General features: G+C 42.9%; 1 protein-coding gene across 1 annotated transcript in view; it reads right to left on the bottom strand.

Moving 5' to 3' along the window:
* The window catches only part of Eeig2 (EEIG family member 2), a 57,810-nt gene that overhangs the window by 20,783 nt on the left and 15,165 nt on the right, over positions 1–21,862 (bottom strand). The window contains exons 2-4 of the mRNA XM_052179414.1: positions 12,086–12,206; positions 5,537–5,566; positions 2,714–2,830 (exon numbers count right to left, since the gene is read on the bottom strand). Of these exons, the coding sequence (XP_052035374.1) occupies positions 2,714–2,830; positions 5,537–5,566; positions 12,086–12,206 (268 nt within the window). The remainder of the gene's footprint in view (positions 1–2,713; positions 2,831–5,536; positions 5,567–12,085; positions 12,207–21,862) is intronic.

Below are 21,862 nucleotides of genomic sequence, written 5' to 3'. Positions count from 1 at the left end.
CCAGACTCTCAGGGAGGACCCAGACTCAGGGAGGATCCAGACTCTCAGGGAGGACCCAGACTCAGGGAGGACCCAGACCCAGGGAGGATCCAGACTCAGGGAAGACACAGACTCAGGGAGGACACATAGTCATACCAAGTAGAGCTGGAGCTACTCAGGGGCAGCGAAGAGCAAAGGAACCCGGGGTGCTAGTTTAAGTAGGATAATCATGAACTGTGCACTCTGAGCTACAGAAGGGAGGGGCTGGCAGATCCTGAGGAAGGGGTAGGGATAGAGACACCAGCTGTGTGAGCAGACCGGGGGCTGGGGACATAGGAGACGGTGGTAGGAGAGGGGACCTTGCCTACAACTAGGCAGCAGTTCCAGTGTGGGAGAGGTGACTGATGGTTAAAGCACCTGTCTCATAAAAGAGATCTCACACACACACTCTCTCTCTCTCTCTCTCTCTCTCTCTCTCTCTCTCTCTCTCTCTCTCTCTCTCACACACACACACACACACACCCTGAAAGCAGTGCTATTCAGAGAGGAGTTATGTGCTTTTTTTTTCCTTTCCCCAGATAGGATTTTGCTGTGTAGCTCTGGCTATGTTGGACCTCAATACATAGATCAGGCTAGCATCAAACTCACAGAGATCCACCTGCCTCTGCTTTCCAAGTATGGGATTAAAGGTGTTCATTCTTACCACCTGGTGGGCTGTATGCTTTTTAATGTGAGGCATGTATGGGAAGGCTGGGTTTTAGTAACCTGTTTGGGATCATTCAGAATGAATGGTAAAGTCAGTGGGTTCTGAGAACAGGGACTGGAGGGCATGGGAACGGGGAAAGGCCACCAAGCAGCAGATCTGCATGCTGAGCTCAGCTCTGTCACTAACTGCTTGCTCGCTTATCTATCTATCTATCTATCTATCTATCTATCTATCTATCTATCTATCCATCCATCCATCCATCCATCCATCCATCCATCCATCCATCCATCTATCTATCTATCTATCTATCTATCTATCTATCTAATTTGATGTATATAAGTAGCTGTCTTCAGACACATATAACTAGCTGTCTTCAGAGATACCAGAAGAGGGCATCTGATCCCATTACAGATGGTTGTGAGCCACCATGTGGTCGCTGGGATTTGAACTCAGGACCTCTGGGAGAATAGTCAGTGCTCTTAACCATTGAGCCATCTCTCTAGGCCCTAACTGCTTCTCTTACAGAAGACACTTCACTGCCTGAGTCTCACCTCTGTTATAAATCAGGGATAAAAACTGTTCCCCATCTATCTGGATCTGCCAGTCTCATGGTGGTATGTGCAAGTGCCCTGAGCTATTTTCAGAGGGTCTAAATAAGATCAAATAGACTCTAAGCTCATAGCATGGTGCTTTTTTAATTTCCTCTTTCCCAACTTTGGTTTTGGAGACAGGGTCTCATGTATCTAAGGCTGGCCTTGAACCCCTGGTCTCCCCTGTCTCCACCTCCAGAGTACTGGGATTATAGGGCTGACATCTCCTCATTTTTTTTCTTAGGATCATTTTTCTCTCCATATCAATTACCCCATTCTGCATTTCTTGAAGCTGCTGTGTGTGCAAGGGAGGGCTACCTATAAGAACCAGTTCATGAATATCTATCTATATTGGTAGAGCTAAAAGTTCATGGAAAACAGCTTAAAGTATAAGCATTAAGTAATTCTTCACTATACCAACTTTGGAATTAAAACCATTTGGTTTTCACCCAGTTATCTTTCTTCTCATTACATAACTTACTAATTCAGCAAAATATAGTGAAAAAAGATTCTCATAGGTACAAGCTACTTTCTGAATATTTTCCCAATGGATCTCACGTAACACTTCCATCAACTCCACGGAGAACCCATTCTCGGTGATTACCTGAATACACGGCCCCTGATGAGGCCTGGAAGAATAAGACCTAGGACTGAGCTTGCCTGTCATTTTCACTACTTACGAGGGAACCCAGTGACCTCTGAACGTGTCACAGCTTCTTTGGAAGTACTCTTGAGAGGTGTGTGTGTGTGTGTATGTGTTTGCACGCATGCAGCATGGGTGAACATCTGTGTAAACGCATGAACCTGTGCACACACAAAGCCCAGAGGAGTGCATCAGGATTCCTCCCGTCACTTTCAGTCTTACTCTTCTGTAACAAGGTCTCTCCCTGAACCTGGAGCATGCGCTTCACAGCTGGGCCAATGAACACTAACATCCTTCCTGCCTCCACCCCCCCCCCCCCACAGCATGTGATGACAGGTATGACCAAACCCCACCCCTGCCTTCTTACATGCACTGGGTCCAAACTTAACTCTTCATGGTTGTGTAGCAAGTGCCTTTGACTACTAAGCCATCTTTCTGGCCCTGGTAGTTGTATGTGTTTTAAGCCACGTGTTTAGTCATCGCGTTCCCTCTCAGCAAGCGCTTTTGTTGCAGTGGTGGTGTGTTTATTTACATCGCGTTCCCTCTCAGCAAGCGCTTCTGTTGCAGTGGTGGTGTGTTTATTTGCTCACAGCACCGAGGAGAAACACACTGGGCCATCAAGATGGTCATTACTTTTCACTACTTCTATGGTGTGGAAGGGTCTTTCCCTAGTGGCGTGGTGGCTTATGACCTCAGCATGGATTCCCATTGTATTGATGACAACAGATGCCCGTGTTTAGTGCGAGGCATGAGGTCTCTTTTATCAGCATGTAAGTCTCAAAGAAGAGTGCTTACTTTAAGGATGGAATTGTCCTGTCTTGTATTTTTGGTATCATAGCCTTCCAGTAAACAGCGGCGAGTGGTATTTCCTGATCCAGCAAACTCTGCCAGGTTTAGATCTGCAAAGCCCAGCTATGAAAAGAAAGAGAATCATATTAATAGACTATCTAGGATGCTCTAGCATATCTCCTTAAAATAGACATTCAGACCTTTCAGTTCTTGCTGTTTTAATGCTACCTGCTTTATCATTTACTTTATGCGGGCCCTTAATATACTTGCTTTTTAATAAAAATCTGCTCCCTATTCTACCCATCTTTTGCCATGGATTTGATGTGCTGTGCTAAAGACATTTCCTATGGTCACTAAAGATCTCTGCTATGGACTGCATGCTTCTGTTTCTCCAGAATTCCTATGTTGAAAGCTAAACCCTCAGAAGGAGAGTATAGACTGGGAGGTAACCAGGCCAGGAGAAGGAAGTCCTCAGAGACGGATTAGTGCATCCCTCCACTTTTGGTGCTGGGGATCAAAGCCAGGGCTCGGTTGGCGTGTCGCAGTTTGTGTTCTAGGTCCACACTAAGGCCTGGATGAATGCACTTTAAGCAGAGGAGAGAACTTGTACCCTCTATCTGCAATCTGTCACATGGTGACACATTGAGAAGCTAATCATCTGCATACCAGGTTCTCCAGAGACAAGGGGTCTGCTGGCATTTTGACCTTAGACTTCGCAGCATCTAGAATGATGAGAACTAAATGTACTTTAAGTCACCCAGACTGTTCTACTTCAGTATAGTGGCAAAATCCAAACAAGACAGTTGCTTTTTTTTTTTTTTTTAATTTTCTATATTCTTTATTTACATTCTAAAAGCTTTCCCCTTTCCCAGTCTCCTCGCCCCATATGTCCCATAAGTCCTCTTCTCTTCACCTTTCATGTGCCAGACTTTTATCTAGACCCAGGAGAGCAGTGAGGTAAAAGAAGAATATTTTGTTTTCGAAGAACTCACATTACACACATTATAGCACTATGCCACCGAATCCATATTTCCTTTGACTTTTTTTTGGCTCCATCAAGATAATTGTCACATGCATATCTATCATGTATGTCTCATAAATATGCCATACCACATTTGTGATAGACATTAACTGATTCAGAAAATAATTGTTAACATTTGTATTTCAGGTAACATTAGGCATAAATTGGGAATATAGAATGTCTTCCCTATTTGTGCTGCTAGGGATGGAACTCAGAGCCTATCTCATGCTGAGCCCTGAGCTATCCCTGAATCCTTTATCCTTACTTTCATAGTTTAGTATGAGAAAACAGAAAGCAAATTCCTGCGGTGTTGTCTGATAAGTGCCGTGTTAAAGGAAGACACACAAGAGAGGAGACAAGTTCTCAGTGGGAAGGTATGACTAAGCTAAATCTTTAATGATACATGAGTTGACAGGATAAGGGAAGGGGGGAAGACATGCCTGGTGTCAAGTCACAAGGCAAAGAAGCCAAAATAGCACAGAGAGATACTCTGAAGGGGATGATGGTAAGACACCACCCAAGGATGAGGGGTGGGAGAGAGGACACGGCGGCAGGTAGAAGACATGAGCAGCAGAAAGGGTGTGCAAACCACAATGGGTCTTATTGATCAGCTTACAGAATTTCCAATTTCCTTTACAGTCAATGAATAACGACTGAGAAACTAAAAGTGGGGAATGATATAATCGTGTTTTAATTTTAGAAAGATCACTCTGGCAGGACTAAGGAAGATGGAGTTAGACAACAGCGACTGGACTAAGCAGGTGACAACAGGGGCTGCCAACAGAAAATAACGCAGGCAGAGTCTAAGGCAATAGTCTTGTAAAAGGTGAGAGATACTGCCTTAAGAGCTCTTAGAAGAGAAATTAATTCACGAACAGTTAGTTACCTTGCTTGTCTGCCCGCCTAATGCTCCAGGCCCTGTTAATCCACTTTACCCAGAGATTCAATCTCTGTACTTATCTTTGTGTATGTAGAGGGACCAATCCTCCAATCATTGCTACGTTATGGTTAGTCTAATTTAACAACAGCAATCCATTTCTATGTATTGCTGCAGATGGTTAGGGGTGGGTATAAGGTCCAGTTATATTCAATAAAACATATGGTAGAGCACTCTAAGAACATCTAGGAAATGCTTACTTATTCAACAAAGATAATGCACAGAGATAATATACAGGTTTTTGTGCATATGAATTATGGTAAAAATTTAAGCAACTAGACATCTGATGTTGGGGTATAGTAATCAAGATTACTCACTGAGGCAAGGGGATAATGGATCCTTGACCACAGTCTTTAGTGGAGTAGCCAATCCTGGAGCAGCAATATCTCATATCTAATTATTCTGTGTTATCTGTAAGCTATGATTTCAAGAAAATCAGAGAACATTCTCTCGTAGGGAGGCTGATACTAAAGGGTAACACAATAAGCTCCCAGGATAGTCTTTTTTTAAAAAAAGATTCATTTATTCTTATTACGTGTATGGGTATTTTGCCTGCATGTATGCCTGGGCACCACGTGCAGGCAGGGCCTGAAGAAGGGTTTGGGGCCTCTGGAACTGGAGTTACAGATGGAGTTCTAGTCACATTTGGGTCCTAGGAACAGAACCAACCTGGGTCCTTTGGAGAACTGGTGGTGTTCCTAACCACTGAGCCATTTCTCCAGTCCCCAGAAAGAATATTCTAATAGTTTGTTAGATCCAATTATTCGGTCTCTAGTTTGCAGTACTTAAAATGAGCCAAGCTTGAGTAACAATTAAAAGCCTGCAATGACAACATATGGACTACAAAGAGAGTTAAAGAATATTTACTTACCTTTGCATAAGCCTTCCCACCTTTTAATTCCTGCAAATACAGAAAACACTATAAGGAAGAGCATTGTATGATGAAGGATTTAAGACCAAATGTGTGCCAAACAATTCCGAAGTAGACATTTATATGCTAGTAAATATCACAGACATATACATAGAACAATTTTCAACCCGACTATTCAAATCAATAATAACATCTTTAAAATGACCAAAATTTTCCCTTTGCTTCCAACTTTATTTATTTATTTGTTTGTTTGTTTGTTTGCTTATTTAGTTTTTGATACTGAATCTCTGTATGTTGTACGGACTGACCTTGAGCTCAAGTGACGCACCTCAGCTTCCTGGATATCGGAGCAGTAGGCCACATTTTTGCTTTTGGGATTCCACACAGCTGTGAGGGCCAAGTGTAAAGCACTCATTACAAAGCCCAATGCTCGTGCACTGCATTTCTTCTGTTTTCACTGAGCGCTTCCTTTCTCCAAAGTCACTTTGAGAACACGTTTACTGAAGAGTTGTCACTTCCCTTTTGTGACTCTATCTAGCACGCCTAGCTTTTACACGTTGAATTTAAAGAAGCCCAGAGGGTCCACAGCGAGCTCTGTCATTACTAAGTAATATCTGCCGCCCTTTCCCTTTCCTGCTACTGCTTCTAGTCCTTATGAGCTGTCAACATGTCTTCACTGTTGGGTCTTTCTCACACTCTTTAATGGTGCCTGTACTGGCTGGTTTTGTGTGTCAACTTGACACAGGCTGGAGCTATCACAAAGAAAGGAGCTTCAGTTGGGGAAGTGCCTCCATGAGATCCAGCTGTGGGGCATTTTCTCAATTAGTGATTAAGTGGGGAGGGCCCCTTGTGGATGGTACCATCCCTGGGCTGGTAATCTTGGGTTCTATAAGAGAGCAGGCTGAGCAAGCCAGGGGAAGCAAGCCAGTAAGAAACATCCCTCCATGGCCTCTGCACCAGCTCCTGCTTCCTGACCTGCTTGAGTTCCAGTCCTGACTTCCTTTAGTGATGAACTGCAATGTGGAAGTGTAAGCTCAATAAACCCTTTCCTCCCCAACTTGCTTCTTGGTCATGATGTTTGTGCAGAAATAGAAACCCTGACTAAGACAGTGCCATTTTTTTTTTTTCGAGACAGGGTTTCTCTGTAGTCCTAGCTGTCCTGGAACTCACTCTGTAGACCAGGCTGGCCTCGAACTCAGAAATCTGCCTGTCTCTGCCTCCCAAGTGCTGGGATTACAGGCGTGCACCACCACTGCCCGGTTTAATGGTGCCATTCTTAAACAAATGAATGGAAACCTCCCCTAGGTGCTCCGTGGCTCCTGGACTTCCTTATTTTTATGACTGTCATCTATGGTCGGAATTCCAAAGGCTTAGACCTCTGACTCTGTCAGCTCTCTTCAGCTGGACTGACCTTATTTCCCTGACCTAGTGGCTCAGGATCCCCAGGGATCTTCATTTTGCAGAAGCTAAAAGCTCCCTGTTTTCATCTTAGTCTCTCAAGCATGTGATGACTTGACCAATGACCTCCCTGATGCCATGATGCCACCCTTCCCCGATGCCACACCTACTGGATGCCACGCCTCCCAGATGCCACACCCCATTGCCACACCCCCTGATACCACACCTCCCTGATACCACACCTACTGCTTCCCTGGCTGTGGCTCCTCCAGCCTCTCCTTTCCTGCATCAACTCCTTTATTTAGCTGCTACAGAAAGATTGCTAGCTCTACCTTAGATATTTGTTCTCACTGTTCATGTAATAGAAACCTATACTTTTAGTTGGGTGTCTAGTTGTGCCAAATAATGGACCGTCTCTGTGTAAAACTGCTTTTCCGAATCTAAGCATGTCTACTTTGAAATATTAAAACCAACTCTTCCACCACCAAAGCAGCAGCATAATCTTACGAAACAGTGGTTCTCAACTTTATGAATGCTGTGAACTTTTTTTTTAGTTTTTATTTTATTTTTTTAATATCTATTTTTATTTTCTATATTCTTTGTTTACATTCCAAATGATTTCCCCTTTCCCAGATCCCCCCTCCCCATATGTCCCATAAGCCTTCTTCTCTCCACCCATTCTCCAATCACCTCTCTCTTTTTTCTCTGTCCTGATATTCCCCTCCAATGCTAGATCAATCCTTTCCAGGATCAGGACCCTCTCCATACTTCTTCATGGGAGTCATTTGTTATGCTATTTGTGCCTTGGGTATTCAGAGAATGCTGTGAACTTTTAATAAGTTCCTCATATAGTGACCCCCCCATATAAAAATTATTTCGTTCCATTGGGCGTGGTGGAGCACGCCTTTAATTCTAGCACTTGGGAGGCACAGTCAGGCAGACTTCTGAGTTCAAGCCCAGCCTGATCTACAGAGTAAGTAAGTTTCAGGACTCTAGGAGAATAAGTATGACACAGAGAAACCCTGCCTCAAAACCAGAAACCAAAACAAACAACCCCCCCAATAGCAAAAAGCCCAACCAAACAAATAAAGCTCATTGCAAATTCATACCAGTAATTTTACTGGTGTTATAAATTATAATGTGTATATCTGGTATGCAATCCCTGTGAAAGGGCCATTGAAGTCCACCAAAGAGGTCACGGCCCACAGGTTGAGAACCATTGCTATAAATGATTCTCCTATTAAAATTTCCCAATGAATCAGGTATGGCGGCATATGCCTGTACTTTCTGTACCTGGGAACCAACCTATAGCAACGCGGGCATAGCTCAGTTGTTAAGAGAGCTCGCTGTACGAGAATGAGGACTTATGACTTAGTTCAGATGCACAGCACCCGTTTAAAAAGACAGCTACAGCCACTGTCACAGCTGCTTCTACCCCAGTGCTGGAGCAGGAGCAGGAGCTAGAGCAGGAGCAGAGATACATCCTCAATTTTCTAAGGCAATGCTCTTCCCTAAGTCATCCTCCATTATCCCATTTTTAAAAATGTGTAACATTTACAGCTATCAGAACTATTTTATTTTGCTACACACACTTGCTTTCTCTTACCCAGTTCTCACCAGAAAGTAAAGTCTAAGACAATCTGGAACTCTGGTTGACTGGTGGCTGCTTCTCTGTGTCTAGGGAGCAGGAATCTCTAACAAATCCAATCTTTGTCAGATCTGTCCATAAAATAGTATCTTATTTGTAGTTTTAATTAGTGTAAGTTTGGGTATATTTTGTACTTTTACAATACTTTTGGGGGAGGGAATATAGTGACACCTGTCAAATTCTCATAAATGCTGTTGATTCTTTAACATAGGGTAAACATGTTTTTTTCTATATTATTTTTTGATTGATTAGCAAATATTTTCCCCTAATTTGTGACTTTGTTTATGACATTTTTTGGGGGGGGGCAATAGTCAACATATTTAAATAGATGGGTTCTCTGATACTTCTTTTATACAATACCTAGGAAAGGCTATGTAGAATAAATACTCTCAACTCCCGAGTAGTCAAATACAGCAAGAGATAACTGGCAACTTATAGACCTCTCTTCTGGAACATTAGAACCTTGGCCACCCAACCATGGATGACAGTTGGAACCTTTCAGTCTGGTGTGAGTCACATGACTAAGTGCTAACCAGAGGAATGCATATAAATCACAGGCACCACCTTTGGATCATGTCTGTCCCTGTGTCACTACTTAAGGGAGAACAAGACTAGAGCTGCCCTGCCCCTTAGATCTAACGATGAAACCGTATGCTACAGGTGGTGGGGCTGCTACATTTATCCCAAGTTCTGACGCAGCTTCTACATTTTGTTTAGGCCCTGACTTTGGGTCTGTTTTTACCAGTTTAACATATATGACTTGTGCTGCTTAGGGTTTTTTGGTCACCTTGACCCCAGCTCAGGTCACCCAGGAAGAGGGACTCTCAACTGAGCAAACGCTTCCATCGGATTGACTGTAGACAGGCCTAGGGGGCATTTTCTTGATTAGTGACTGATGGGTGGTGCCACTCCTGGGCTGAGGCGATAAAGAAGCTGGCAGAGCAAGCTGTGCAGTCAGGCTGGTAGGCAGTGTTACTCCACGGCCTCTGCTTCTGCTCCTGCCTCTCGTTCCTGCCTTGATTTCTCTTCATGCGGTGACCTGTAAGATGAAATGAACTCGTCCCTCCTCAGGTTGCTTTGGCCATAATGCTTATCACAGCGGTGGGACACAAACTTAGACACGCCCCAACGGATGTATCAAACCCTTATAATATGAGAAAGGGTTTATCTGAGGTACATCCTGGTGTAACTGGCATTTATAGTTTCTGTTTGTCTTACTAGGGTTTGAACTTATTTGATTTGTAGGAGGACTTTACGTTAAGCTGGTTATATATATTTATATGGAAAGACTAGCACATCATCCTTGAGGCATCGTGATTAGAACTCTATTCAGACAGGGTTGCAATGAACGGGCAGTCAAAGCAGTGTGGGGAAGGTGGGAGGAATGCTTTGTTTTGTCAGCCGATCCCTACATTCCCAGACAATCAAGGACTAACTCTTTAGATTTAAAGTTCAACTTGCCCAAGGTCTCAGGGTTGGTAAGTTGCCGCATGCTTGGGGCTCAAAGTCAGGTCGGTGTAAGTGCATGTCTGCCTCCCCTGTGCCAAACTTCCTCTGCCGAAGCCTCTGCTCAATTACCATTGCTCCAAACACAACTATTTCCATAAAGACTTAAAAGTTGTAGCACCATTTCTGTACACGTGCATTTATTATATTCTAACCGAGTGTATTAAGCAGTGTAAAAAAGGCTGGACTATGGCCACCCCTGTCATACTGCTATCAATTCATTCAAGACATGGGATGGCAAATCTAAGAATAGAGCTTTTTATCTGGCACAGAAAGACGTAGGACGGAGTGGAGAAGACTAGGAGGCCTCGAGTTTCTCATTCAAAGTCTTTATCTTTGCTAGCACATACATGCACCCTGGTAACTTAAAATACACACAAAGCGGGGCATGGTGGCATGCCTGTAATTCCAATACTTAGGAGACAGCGGCAAGGGGGATCACGAGTCTGAGACAAGGCCGGGCTGTGTCTGAGTTCCAGGCCAGCTTTAGCTATCTAGTGGGCTCTTGTTTACACACACACACACACACACACACACACACACACACACACACACACAAATGTGTATAAAATGTTAAACACACTGTCGGGTCTTCATTTATAAAGACAAAGTTGTGACATAGCCTAGGCTGGCTTTAAATGTGCTAGGTAGCTCAGGCTAGCCTTGAACTTGGCTTTTCCTGTCTCTGCATTTCCAGTTGCTGTGATTACAGGATTGCCACCATCATGCTTGCCTACAGAGTTTCTATTTTTAAAGCTGATAGTTAATTCACTAACAGCAGTGATTAATGGATTGTTCTTCTTAAATTAAAAACAAAAAACAGGATCTTACATTTACATTTCCTCAACCTCATACACAAAAATAAAATATAATATAAACAAGGACAGAGATTTGTGTTTGAGTCTTCCCTTTACCATTGTAATAAATTGTAATACATTTGTAAATTTGGGCAAGTTACTTCATTTCTTTGAGCCATGGTTTTTCTGAATATAAAGAAAAGGACTCCTGATTCCAAGGCTGCAGTTAGGTATAACTGATTGAAGTCCCCAGAACAACACTTATTAAAGAACAGAGGTTTGTTGGAATCTGCTCCAGAACTCCAGATCTGAGCCTGTCTCAGCCCTCGCCAGAGAAGCTGCTCTTGCAGTAGATGGCAATTGACACAAAGGCCTTCAACTGGTCAATATGCAGAGAATACGAAACTTGGGTGTGCTCATCTGCAAATGGTATGTCTACGTCACACGAGACCCAGGCATGTGTGGGGAAGAGGTAGCTTTTGGGAGCCAGAGGTGGTGGACAGTTTCAGGAAGGTACGACAGGACAGACACACACAGGATTCAGAGCGATTGTGACCGACACACACAAGACCTGCACCAGCTCCATCCAGGTAAATCCCAGCATTGCGGAGGGATGTGGAAAAAAATCCAACTCTTAGTTGCCTAGCTGAGGAGATTTTGGTATTTGGTAGCTGTTGGAAGAGGGAGAGCCAGTTTTCTTTACTGATGCCCCACACTCCAGGGCAGGCCCTACTCCCCAAGAGAACTGAACGGAACTGGATCAAAAACCTAGGGAAACTCACCTAGGTAGGCGTGGCAGTGATGGTGCAGAGAGTACATGCAGGAAGAGTTGGGGGATAAGTATGAGCAAAACACATTGCATGAATTTTTCAAGGAATGAATGAAAATATTATTTTTAAAATACATAATAAAAAAGTAAAGAGTGGGAGTTTAATAAACTCCTATTACAGACAGACACACTCCCAAACTAATACAGGTGTGGTTAATACTCATATGTACAGTGCCTCTGAGGTTGGTTTTGAATCTTGACGGATAATAATCTCAGGTTTTCTACCATATCTTCCAAGGAAATTTAATTTATTACTGTGACTGTGAAGTTACAGTTCTACTGTTAAAGCAGATCTAGATAAAGTGAGTTAGTTGGTGACTGTAGCTAATTATGGTTTCTGAAAGGGGAGGAATAATGGGCTATTTTTATACCTTCCGTACAGACACTCTGTAGATACAAGGATCCAGGACGCCGGTGGAGGCGCTGGCGCTCATTTTGCACATAAACGAGAACTTCTTTCTCCAGTGAACACAATTTGCTTGCACCACCTCCCTGAATAGGAAAAAACAAAAAAAAAAACGCCAATTAAGTGCCTCGTTAAAAACATGATCTCACTCAAATCTGCAGCGCAAAGTTAGATAGAAGTCAGTATTCACAGGTGTGGAGAGATGGACAGCTCAGTGAGAAACTGTGTGCTGCAAGTTCAAGAAGGGGAGCTGGGACCACGTAAAGCCGGGTGTCTGCGATCACGGCATTTGAGAGACAGGGGCCCTGGATCAAGCTGACTAGACGAACTGGCCAAAAGGGCAAGCTCTGGGTCCAGCTGGGGTCCTGACTCTACAAAGACGGAGAAGAGCACCTGAGGCGCTGCCTCACTCCAGCACACACAGGAACACGACAGACGCAGCAGTGGGTATCTGCGAGCAGTACAACAGGAATAATTAACTATCTGAAATGCGGAGAACTCAACTTATCCATCGGATTAAAGTGAGTCTTCAATGTTCATTTACTTTCTGTGTGTTGAGCATGCTTCTAAATGTTTAAAATACAAGATAAAGGACAGGATTTCTAACCTTGCAGGGCTTCGTGCAAGAGACGGAAATACACACAAACACACTACTTTCTAGCTGCTTCAGAAACATGAATGACATGTTTATAACATGACATTGAATCTCACGGCACCTCTAAAATGCAGCTGGCATTCCCCTCACTGCACAGACCAGGAACTTAAAGCACGGGGTGGGGGTTAACTTGAGATAATTTAGCTCACTCAAGCCCCTTGTCCACAGCCCTAAATCTGCTGTTTTTCCCAACAACTTTCCTCTTGCAAGTATCCTGACTTTTGTACAAGATGTACTCTTCTGTGTAGGTTCAAGGGACTTTGCTTTAGAAAGGAAAGATAACTCTTCTGCTTATGGAAGGAGATAGAAAATGGGGGAGGGGAAGTGGTTATAAGTAGAGAAAAATAGATAAAGCGGAAGAATGTTCTCTACATTTATTTATCAATTTAGCTAATACAGGCAATATAACATTTTAAATAAGTATATTATTTAATACATCCTTTTTTTGAGGGGGGGCGTCTCACTATATAGTCCTGCTGGCTTGAATTCTCCTTGTAGGCAATGCTGGCCTTAAATTCAAAGAGATCAATTTGCCTCTGCCTCCAAAGTACCATCCCACCTGGCCTTAATATTTTTATTAATTCTTTGAGAATTTCATACAAGCATATATAGAATGTATTTTGATCACAATCACTCCTCTTCCTCCCGCTAACACCTCCCACATCCAATCCCACTTCCCACTCCCTTCCAACGTCATGTCATCATCCTCTTCCTCCTCCTCCTCCCCCTTCTCACAACTGACTGAATCCAATGTGTGCAGTCCATACACTCATGTGTATAGGGGCACCCATAGAGCCACATCTCTAAAGAAAGCCTGACACCCTGTATCCCAGAAGTGTCACACCCAGCTCCTCAGTCAGGCGTGAAGGATCTTGGGTCCCCCTACTCCATGCTGGAACGTTGACAGGGTTGATCTTATGCAGGCCACCACAGACGCTGTGAGCTCATGAGAGCAATATTCCTGTCAGACCAGAAGATACTGTTTCTGTCCAGTGCCCCCTGACCTCTGGCTTACAGTCTTCCCATCCCCTTTCCTGTGATGATTCTCCTGACAGGGGAACAGATGACTCTCTGTCCTTTGACCCCAGGGCAGGCCTCAGGAGTGTGATGACATCATACTGAAAGATGAGTCAGTGCTGACCCTTACTCCTTAGCTGGCTCTGGCAACGCTGGAGACAGGGGTGCACTCATCAGGAAAACTCTAATGAGATGGACACGGAGGACTCCCAACCAAATGGTTCTGCCATCTCAACCGTGGTAAACGCCAAGGTGCCAGCCTCCTCTGCCTGCACAGAGCTTCCCTCAGCTTCAGAGCTGCAGTTACAGCTAAGCTGGCACCCTAGGAGGAGCTCTTATTGGGAAGAAACGGGCCAAAGTGAACAGTGCAAAACACAACTTCATCCACACAGAGCTGATGCTGGAGGAAGAGAAGTTCTCAAACGAAAAGTTATGGGTTGAAGTGATGGCCCAACTCCCACACTGACCTTTGACCTCACCTCTTACAACCAGGAATGCGCACAAGGCCCCCTCCACTACCACACGCACATGCACACATACATGTAATAATAATAGAAATCACATCTACTATATAGGACTAAGATGCTCTTTAAAAACAGGAAGAACATAGACCCCCTAAAACATGTTAGTGGAAACCAATGTCCTGGGCTTAGCCTTTCACTTGTCATTTTGGACTTCCTCTACCAATTTATAGCCCAGAGGCTGGCCTCCATGGACTGCAACCCAGGCTTCCTGCCTTACCTTTCACTGTGCAAAAGGAGAGCACCAGAAGGCCGAGGGCGGGAGCAAAGACAGCCCGGCCATCCTGCGGGCTAACTCCTTGCTGGGTGGATGAGGAATGAACAGTTGCAGGGACTCTGGTTTTCCACCCCTGCCTGTAGACGTCCTCTTTAAAGACAAAACTTAGACTTTAAAATACATACACGTAAACCTCTGTTAAAGTGAAAACTGGAAAATTAAGAATATTACTAAGTACTAAAAAAAAAAAATCTCAAAATGGAGCAAAGTTACACCCAGGAGACACAGCATGTAGAACAGTGCCCGTAATCCCAGCACTGAGAAGGCTGGAGGAGGAGGAATCCAAGTGTGATACCAGTTTGGGCTGCACTACAAGAACACCTTTTTTTAAAAAAGGCATTTAACATTGAAAGCCATTATTTTCCAGTTGCTTAAAATATTCACCTGGTGAACATTCTTTGTTGTCTAATATAGGAAAACCAAATAACCTCATTTTGGTCAATTTTCTGTCACTATAACCAATGTCTAGTCAGATCAATGTTTAAAGAAGACAGGTCGACTTTGCTTCATTGTTTGGGGCTCTGACTGGCTTTGTCGTGCAGGCCTGTGGCAAGGCTATCATGGTAGAGTCATGTGCTGGAAAGCCTCTGTCTCCACAGCTAGCAAGCGAAATGAGGGAGTGGGCTAAAGTTACACTGTCCCTTTGGGAGCATGACTCCTAATGCCCTAAAGCCCTCCTACCTTTTAAAGGTTCCACTACCTCCTGACAGTGCCCAGCTAGGCACAGACCTCCATCACAGCTGGACCTTACTATGTTACTAAGCTAACTATTCTAGGAATTACATCGGAAATAAAAACAAAACACAAATACTTCAAAGCCCCCCAACCTTGGTTTACATTGCTGTTTTTTTATTTATGAAATATCAGTAATTCCCCAACTATAGTAATCAGAAACACATACTAGATTTTTTTATCTGTTTTGAAACACTCTTACAATGAGATGTATTTATAATGGTTTCATGTATCAAATCACATATACTACCATTTGCACAGATAGAAAGTAGCTTCAGCCTGAACGACAACATTAAAGACACTAAGTGGATTCTGCATGCACCTGTTATCCTTAAATACAATTAAGTGGGAAGTACTCCATATTTACCTAGTTTAGCTGGAGAGTGGAGGGAACTGACAGGAAGTCTGGTAGACTTGGGGAGGAACCAGGTTAATAATAGCAATACATGGGCAGGAACTGTAGCATACAAGGAACAGGTTTTAATAAAGAGTATGGTATTACATCTTGCAGGGGAAACCACACTTCTGGTTTCTATCCCTACCCGCTGACTTCTGCTTTAATGATAATGTTGACAGTAGTTACTGACTGCTTTCGATAAAGCAGACACTACATTGTAATTTTATAATTATACATTGTATAATTTTATAATCATACATTGTAATTTTATACATTGGAACGCCACTCCATTTCCTTAGTATAGGAACTGAGAGAAATTAAGTAGCTTATCCAACTTCACTATAGTGAAAAGGAATTAAATTGAATTTAAGGCACTGTGTAGAGTAGACCCATTCCACTTCCCGGTTATCTTCCAACATCCCAATGATATTTCTATCCCAGCATCCAACTGAAACTGCTCCCTAATAAGCAATAGATGGCCAGGTCTGATGGACCCTTTAGTTTCTTTTTTTTTTTTAAAGTTATATGTGTGTGTGTCTTTGAGTGTATATATGTCAGCATAAACATGCTCTAGCATGTGTGTGGAGGTCAGAGGACAACTTGTATCAGTTCTTTTTCTACTGTGTGGATTCCAGGGATTGAACTCAGGCTGTCTGTTTCCTTGGCAGCAAGCGCCTTTACCTGCTGAGCCATCTTGCTGGCCCCTTGCTGGCTTTCTTGACGTCACACTTCACCCTTACTATACATTCTTGAATGAGTCCTGTCCCTTCCTAATTTTGTGGCTACTTGTTCTTAATTTCATGTTCCTGTCTCCTTAAAATGTTGGTGTCCACTAAGCTTATCTTTTTACTCCGACGTTTTAAGTAGTACGCACACACTCACATATATGCACACACATATACGGCTAAGCCTCTTTCTTCAGTGCTTGGATGCACAGCATCATCTGTTAGCTGCTGGGCCCACCTGGTACCCGGACCTAGAAGGACGAAGTCATCTATTTATCATGGTGCTTGACAGCAGTCGCACTCATCACTTTAGCTGGGGCGCTACACCAGTCAAACCATTTGTTCAGGAGCATATGAGGAGACCATCAGCTGCTTATCCAGTGTCTCCTCCTTCTTTAGCATATCTAATTTTATGCATAGCCAATTAAGCCTATTTTACAAGTCGTTGCCGCTAAGAGGAGGAGGAGGGGGTTGATTTTTTATTTATTTACTTATTTATTATCTTTTTTATTCGATATATTTTTTTTATTTACATTTCAAATGATTTACCTTTTTCAGGCCCCCCCAACTCCTGAAAGTCACATGAGCCCCCTTCCCACTCCCTGTTCTTCCACCCACCCCTTCCCATTTCCCTGTTCTGGTTTTGCCTTATACTGCTTCACTGAGTCTTTCCAGAACAAGGGGCACTCCTCCGTTCTTCTTGTACCTCATTTGATGTGTAGATTATGTTTTGGGTATTCCAGTTTTCTAGGCTAATATCCACTTATTAGTAAGTGCATACCATGATTGATCTTTTGAGACTGGGTTACCTCACTTAGTATGATGTTCTCCAACTCCATCCATTTGCCTAAGAATTTCATGAATTCATTGTTTCTAATGGCTGAATAGTACTCCATTGTGTAGATATACCACATTTTTTTGCATCCATTCTTCCGTTGAGGGATACCTGGGTTCTTTCCAGCTTCTGGCTATTATAAATAGGGCTGCTATGAACATAGTGGAGCATGTAATCCTCATTACATGCTGGGGAATCCTCTGAGTATATGCCCAGGAGTGGTATAGCAGGATCTTCTGGAAGTGAGGTGCCCAGTTTTCTGAGGAACTTCCAGACTGATTTCCAGAGTGGTTGTACCAGTTTGCAAACCCACCAGCAGTGGAGGAGTGTTCCTCTTTCTCCACATCCTCGCCAACACCTGCTGTCTCCTGAATTTTTAATCTTAGCCATTCTGACTGGTGTAAGGTGAAATCTCAGGGTTGTTTTGATTTGCATTTCCCTAATGATTAATGAAGTTGAGCATTTTTTAAGATGCTTCTCAGCCATCCAAACTTCTTCAGGTGAAAATTCTTTGTTTAGCTCTGTACCCCATTTTTTAATAGGGTTATTTGGTTTTCTGGGGTCTAACTTCTTGAATTCTTTGTATATATTGGATATTAGCCCTCTATTTGATGTAAGGTTGGTGAAGATCTTTTCCCAATTTGTTGGTTGCCGATTTGTTCTTTTGATGGTGTCCTTTGCCTTACAGAAACTTTGTAATTTTATGAGGTTCCATTTGTCAATTCTTGATCTTAGAGCATACGCTATTGGTGTTCTGTTCAGGAACTTTTCCCCTGTACTGATGTCCTCAAGGGTCTTCCCCAGTTTCTTTTCTATTAGCTTCAGAGTGTCTGGCTTTATGTGGAGGTCCTTGATCCATTTGGAGTTGAGCTTAGTACAAGGAGATAAGGATGGATCAATTCGCATTCTGCTGCATGCTGACCTCCAGTTGAACCAGCACCACTTGTTGAAAAGGCTATCTTTTTTCCATTGGATGTTTTCAGCTCCTTTGTTGAGGATCAAGTAGCCATAGGTGTGTGGGTTCATTTCTGGATCTTCAATCCTGTTCCATTGATCTGCCTGCCTGTCACTGTACCAATACCATGCAGTTTTTAACACTATTGCTCGGTAGTATTGCTTGAGGTCAGGGATACTGATTCCCCCAGAATTCCTTTTGTTGTTGAGAATAGTTTTAGCTATCCTGGGTTTTTTGTTATTCCAGATGAATTTGAGAATTGCTCTTTCTAACTCTATGAAGAACTGAGTTGGGATTTTGATGGGTATTGCGTTGAATCTGTATATTGCTTTTGGCAAAATGGCCATTTTAGCTATATTAATCCTGCTGATCCATGAGCATGAGAGATTTTTCCATTTTTTGAGGTCTTCTTCCATGTCCTTCTTCAGAGACTTGAAGTTCTTATCATACAGATCTTTCACATGTTTGGTAAGAGTCACCCCAAGGTACTTTATACTGTTTGTGGCTATTGTGAAGGGTGTCATTTCCCTAATTTCTTTCTCAGCCTGCTTATCCTTTGAGTATAGGAAGGCTACTGATTTGCCTGAGTTGATTTTATAACCTGCCACTTTGCTGAAGTTGTTTATCAGCTGTAGGAGTTCTCTAGTGGAGTTTTTTGGGTCACTTAAGTAGACTATCATATCATCTGCAAATAATGATAGTTTGACTTCTTCCTTTCCAATTTGTATCCCTTTGACCTCCTTATGTTGTCTAATTGCTCGAGCTAGTACCTCAAGTACAAGGAGAAAGGGGCAGTCCTGTCTTGCCAACCAAATCCAAGAACACATAAAAACGATCATCCACCATGATCAAGTAGGCTTTATCCCAGGGATGCAGGGTTGGTTCAATATGTGGAAATCCATCAATGCAATCCACTACATAAACAAACTCAAAGAAAAAACCACATGGTCATTTCATTGGATGCTGAAAAAGCATTCGACAAAATTCAGCATCCTTTCATGCTTAAAGTTTTGGAAAGAACAGGAATTCAAGGCCCATACCTAAACATAGTAGAAGCAATATACAGCAAACTGGTAGCCAGCATCAAACTAAATGGAGAGAAACTTGAAGCAATCCCACTAAAATCGGGGGTTGATTTTATGCTACGGTGATATCATTAGAGACCACTGGCTGGGCCTTCTGGAAAGGCCCAGTAAGGGAGGTGTGTAGGGACTGTCCTTTTACCCTCTATTCCTTTCTTTGTCTGAAAACAGTCATGACAACGGTTTCAAATGTCAGAAGCCATGTTGCACCATGAGGACCTACATGAAAAACTGCCTGGTGATAACACAGAGAGACGGAAGGTGGATAAGCATGAAGCCTGGGCTGTCCCCATTTACGCTTCCCACCTTTATTATTCAAAATGCTTGTTTTAGGTGAGCTAAAATCTGACACAACCGAAGTCTGATCACTCCATACTTAGAAGCCTGAGAGTCCCAATACTCTTTCCATGTGGAATGAGCTCTCAGAATCCAGAGTTCTTTCCCCATCATGGAGGATTACTGTGACCCAACACTTGGGAGGCTGAATCGAGAGGATCATGAGCCCAAGGCTAGTGTGTGCTACATTGTAATCAATACTCTATCTCAAAAAACAAAATCATCAAAAATAAGCAAGCAAACAAACAAAAAAACAAACAAAATAAGATTACTGCATGGATTAATGATTTGATTTTACAAATTGCCTATTAGGAAAGTCCCACCCGCAAATTAGCCAGGTTCACTTCCTATAGCTGGGACATCCAGCTGCCTGAATTCTGCCTTCCAGATATCCGAACAACAGCATATGTGAGGGACTCTGCAACAGGTCCTTATATAGGACGGTTTAGTAAGCCAAGGGATCAGGCTTGGACGAGCTAGATTTATACAGTGTTTTCTATTAACTACTTCATGCTGTGTGTAACAAAGATACCTTAGTGAAGAGAAGCCCAAAAATGATTAAAATATAAAAAAGGGCCAAATTGGACAGTGGTGGCGCATGCTTTTAATCCTACTCAGCACTTGGGGGGCAGAGCCTGGTGGATCTCTGTGAGTTTGAGGGCAGCCTGGTCTAAGAGTGAGTTCCAGGAAGCCAGAGTTATACAAAGAAAACTTGTCTTGAAAACTCAATACCAAACCAAACTGAAACAAGACCACAAACATGACACAACACACAAACAACCCCACAAAATAGATACAATACATGTGTCATAATCCCATGAATCCTGCCTGCCAACTCCGGTGAGCTTTTAATAAACAGCCCCCAAATACCTGGTACCAGGCATAAATTCCTGCCCATCGCTTTCTAACTATTCAGAAATCGAGCCCTTTCCTGTGTCTAGCATCATGATCACAATTCAGATTCTTAACAGAATTTCCTTGAATCATTGCAAGAGCCTCCTTAATGGTTCCTGCTCAAATCTGTCTCCCTCAGATCTCCACCTGAGAGCGTGTTTCACACCTGCAATCTGCAATCCCAGCACTTGGGTAAACAAGGGAGAAAGAAAGAAAGAAAGAAAAAAAGCTTAAGTGAGTTTTTTTTGAGGCCAGCCTGGGCTACAGAGACCTTGTCTCAAAAAACCAAACTAAAACAAAAAAAAAGTGTATTGTGTCCTAAGGCCATTAGTCAGAGTTTTCTGTGGTAATTGTTCATGTGTACACATAGACCTTGGGAAAAAGCTGTCCAAATTAAACAAATCCAAAAAGCTGCAAAGTTAGTTTGTGACATTTGTTATACTGATGGGTTACCATGGCAACCCACGCAAACTACTTGGCAACGGAGTCGAAAGCCGCATTACTAACTGCTTTCTGTTGGGTGAGTCACTGACTTCCTATGAGTTTTGGACAGTTGCTCAACCAACCACTGTCTAGAAAGAAAGCAAAGGAATGTGATCTGTGCTGCCACCGTGGAAAGCCAAACATTCTGAAGATGATATGATAACGCTGTTGCAATGAACATGAAATAAACAGAGGACTCAGAAGAAGATAAAGTTGCCATGGCCATTGTTTTTATTTCAAAGAATCAAAAGGAATGTAGGATGCTGGTGAAAAGTTAAACAAAAACTGGGATGGAAGTTGATGGAGCCAGTCTTTGTGACCGAGTATTATACCAATGTCATCAATTTCCCGAGAACCAGGGAATGCAGACTCTGGGCACATATTTAGAATTACACCATGCCCTGATTATTTAAGATACTTTCCACCTTTCAGAAACAGCGATATAGGAAAATCTGCTCGGAGGAGTGTGGGCTGCTTGCCGGGTAGTACAGCGTGCAGGGTAGGTGCTTGTCCCACAACTAGTCTCTGAGTTCAAACCCCGTCTCAGCCGCCTGCCAGCGACCACCCTGGCTCATTTGCCACATGTGCAGAGCCTTCTCATGAGATCTACACCTCATGGGGACCTGGGGAGGCCAAATAAAGTATTACAGGTTGCTCCAAACAATGCCTGGAGCACAGTGTAGCTTGATAATAAATGTTAGAGGCTGTTAAACTCAAGGCTACATGTACTTGTGAGTTTGTTTCAATTTGTCCACCAAAGTAAAAGATTGGCCAACTTTATATCTTTTTCTTGATATACTGAAGATCTGTGTATTTAAAAGACATGTAGATTT

The sequence above is a fragment of the Apodemus sylvaticus genome, chromosome 4 (genome assembly GCF_947179515.1).
Source record: "Apodemus sylvaticus chromosome 4, mApoSyl1.1, whole genome shotgun sequence".
NCBI lineage: Eukaryota > Metazoa > Chordata > Mammalia > Rodentia > Muridae > Apodemus > Apodemus sylvaticus.
This window is presented reverse-complemented; position numbering and strand designations above follow the sequence as displayed.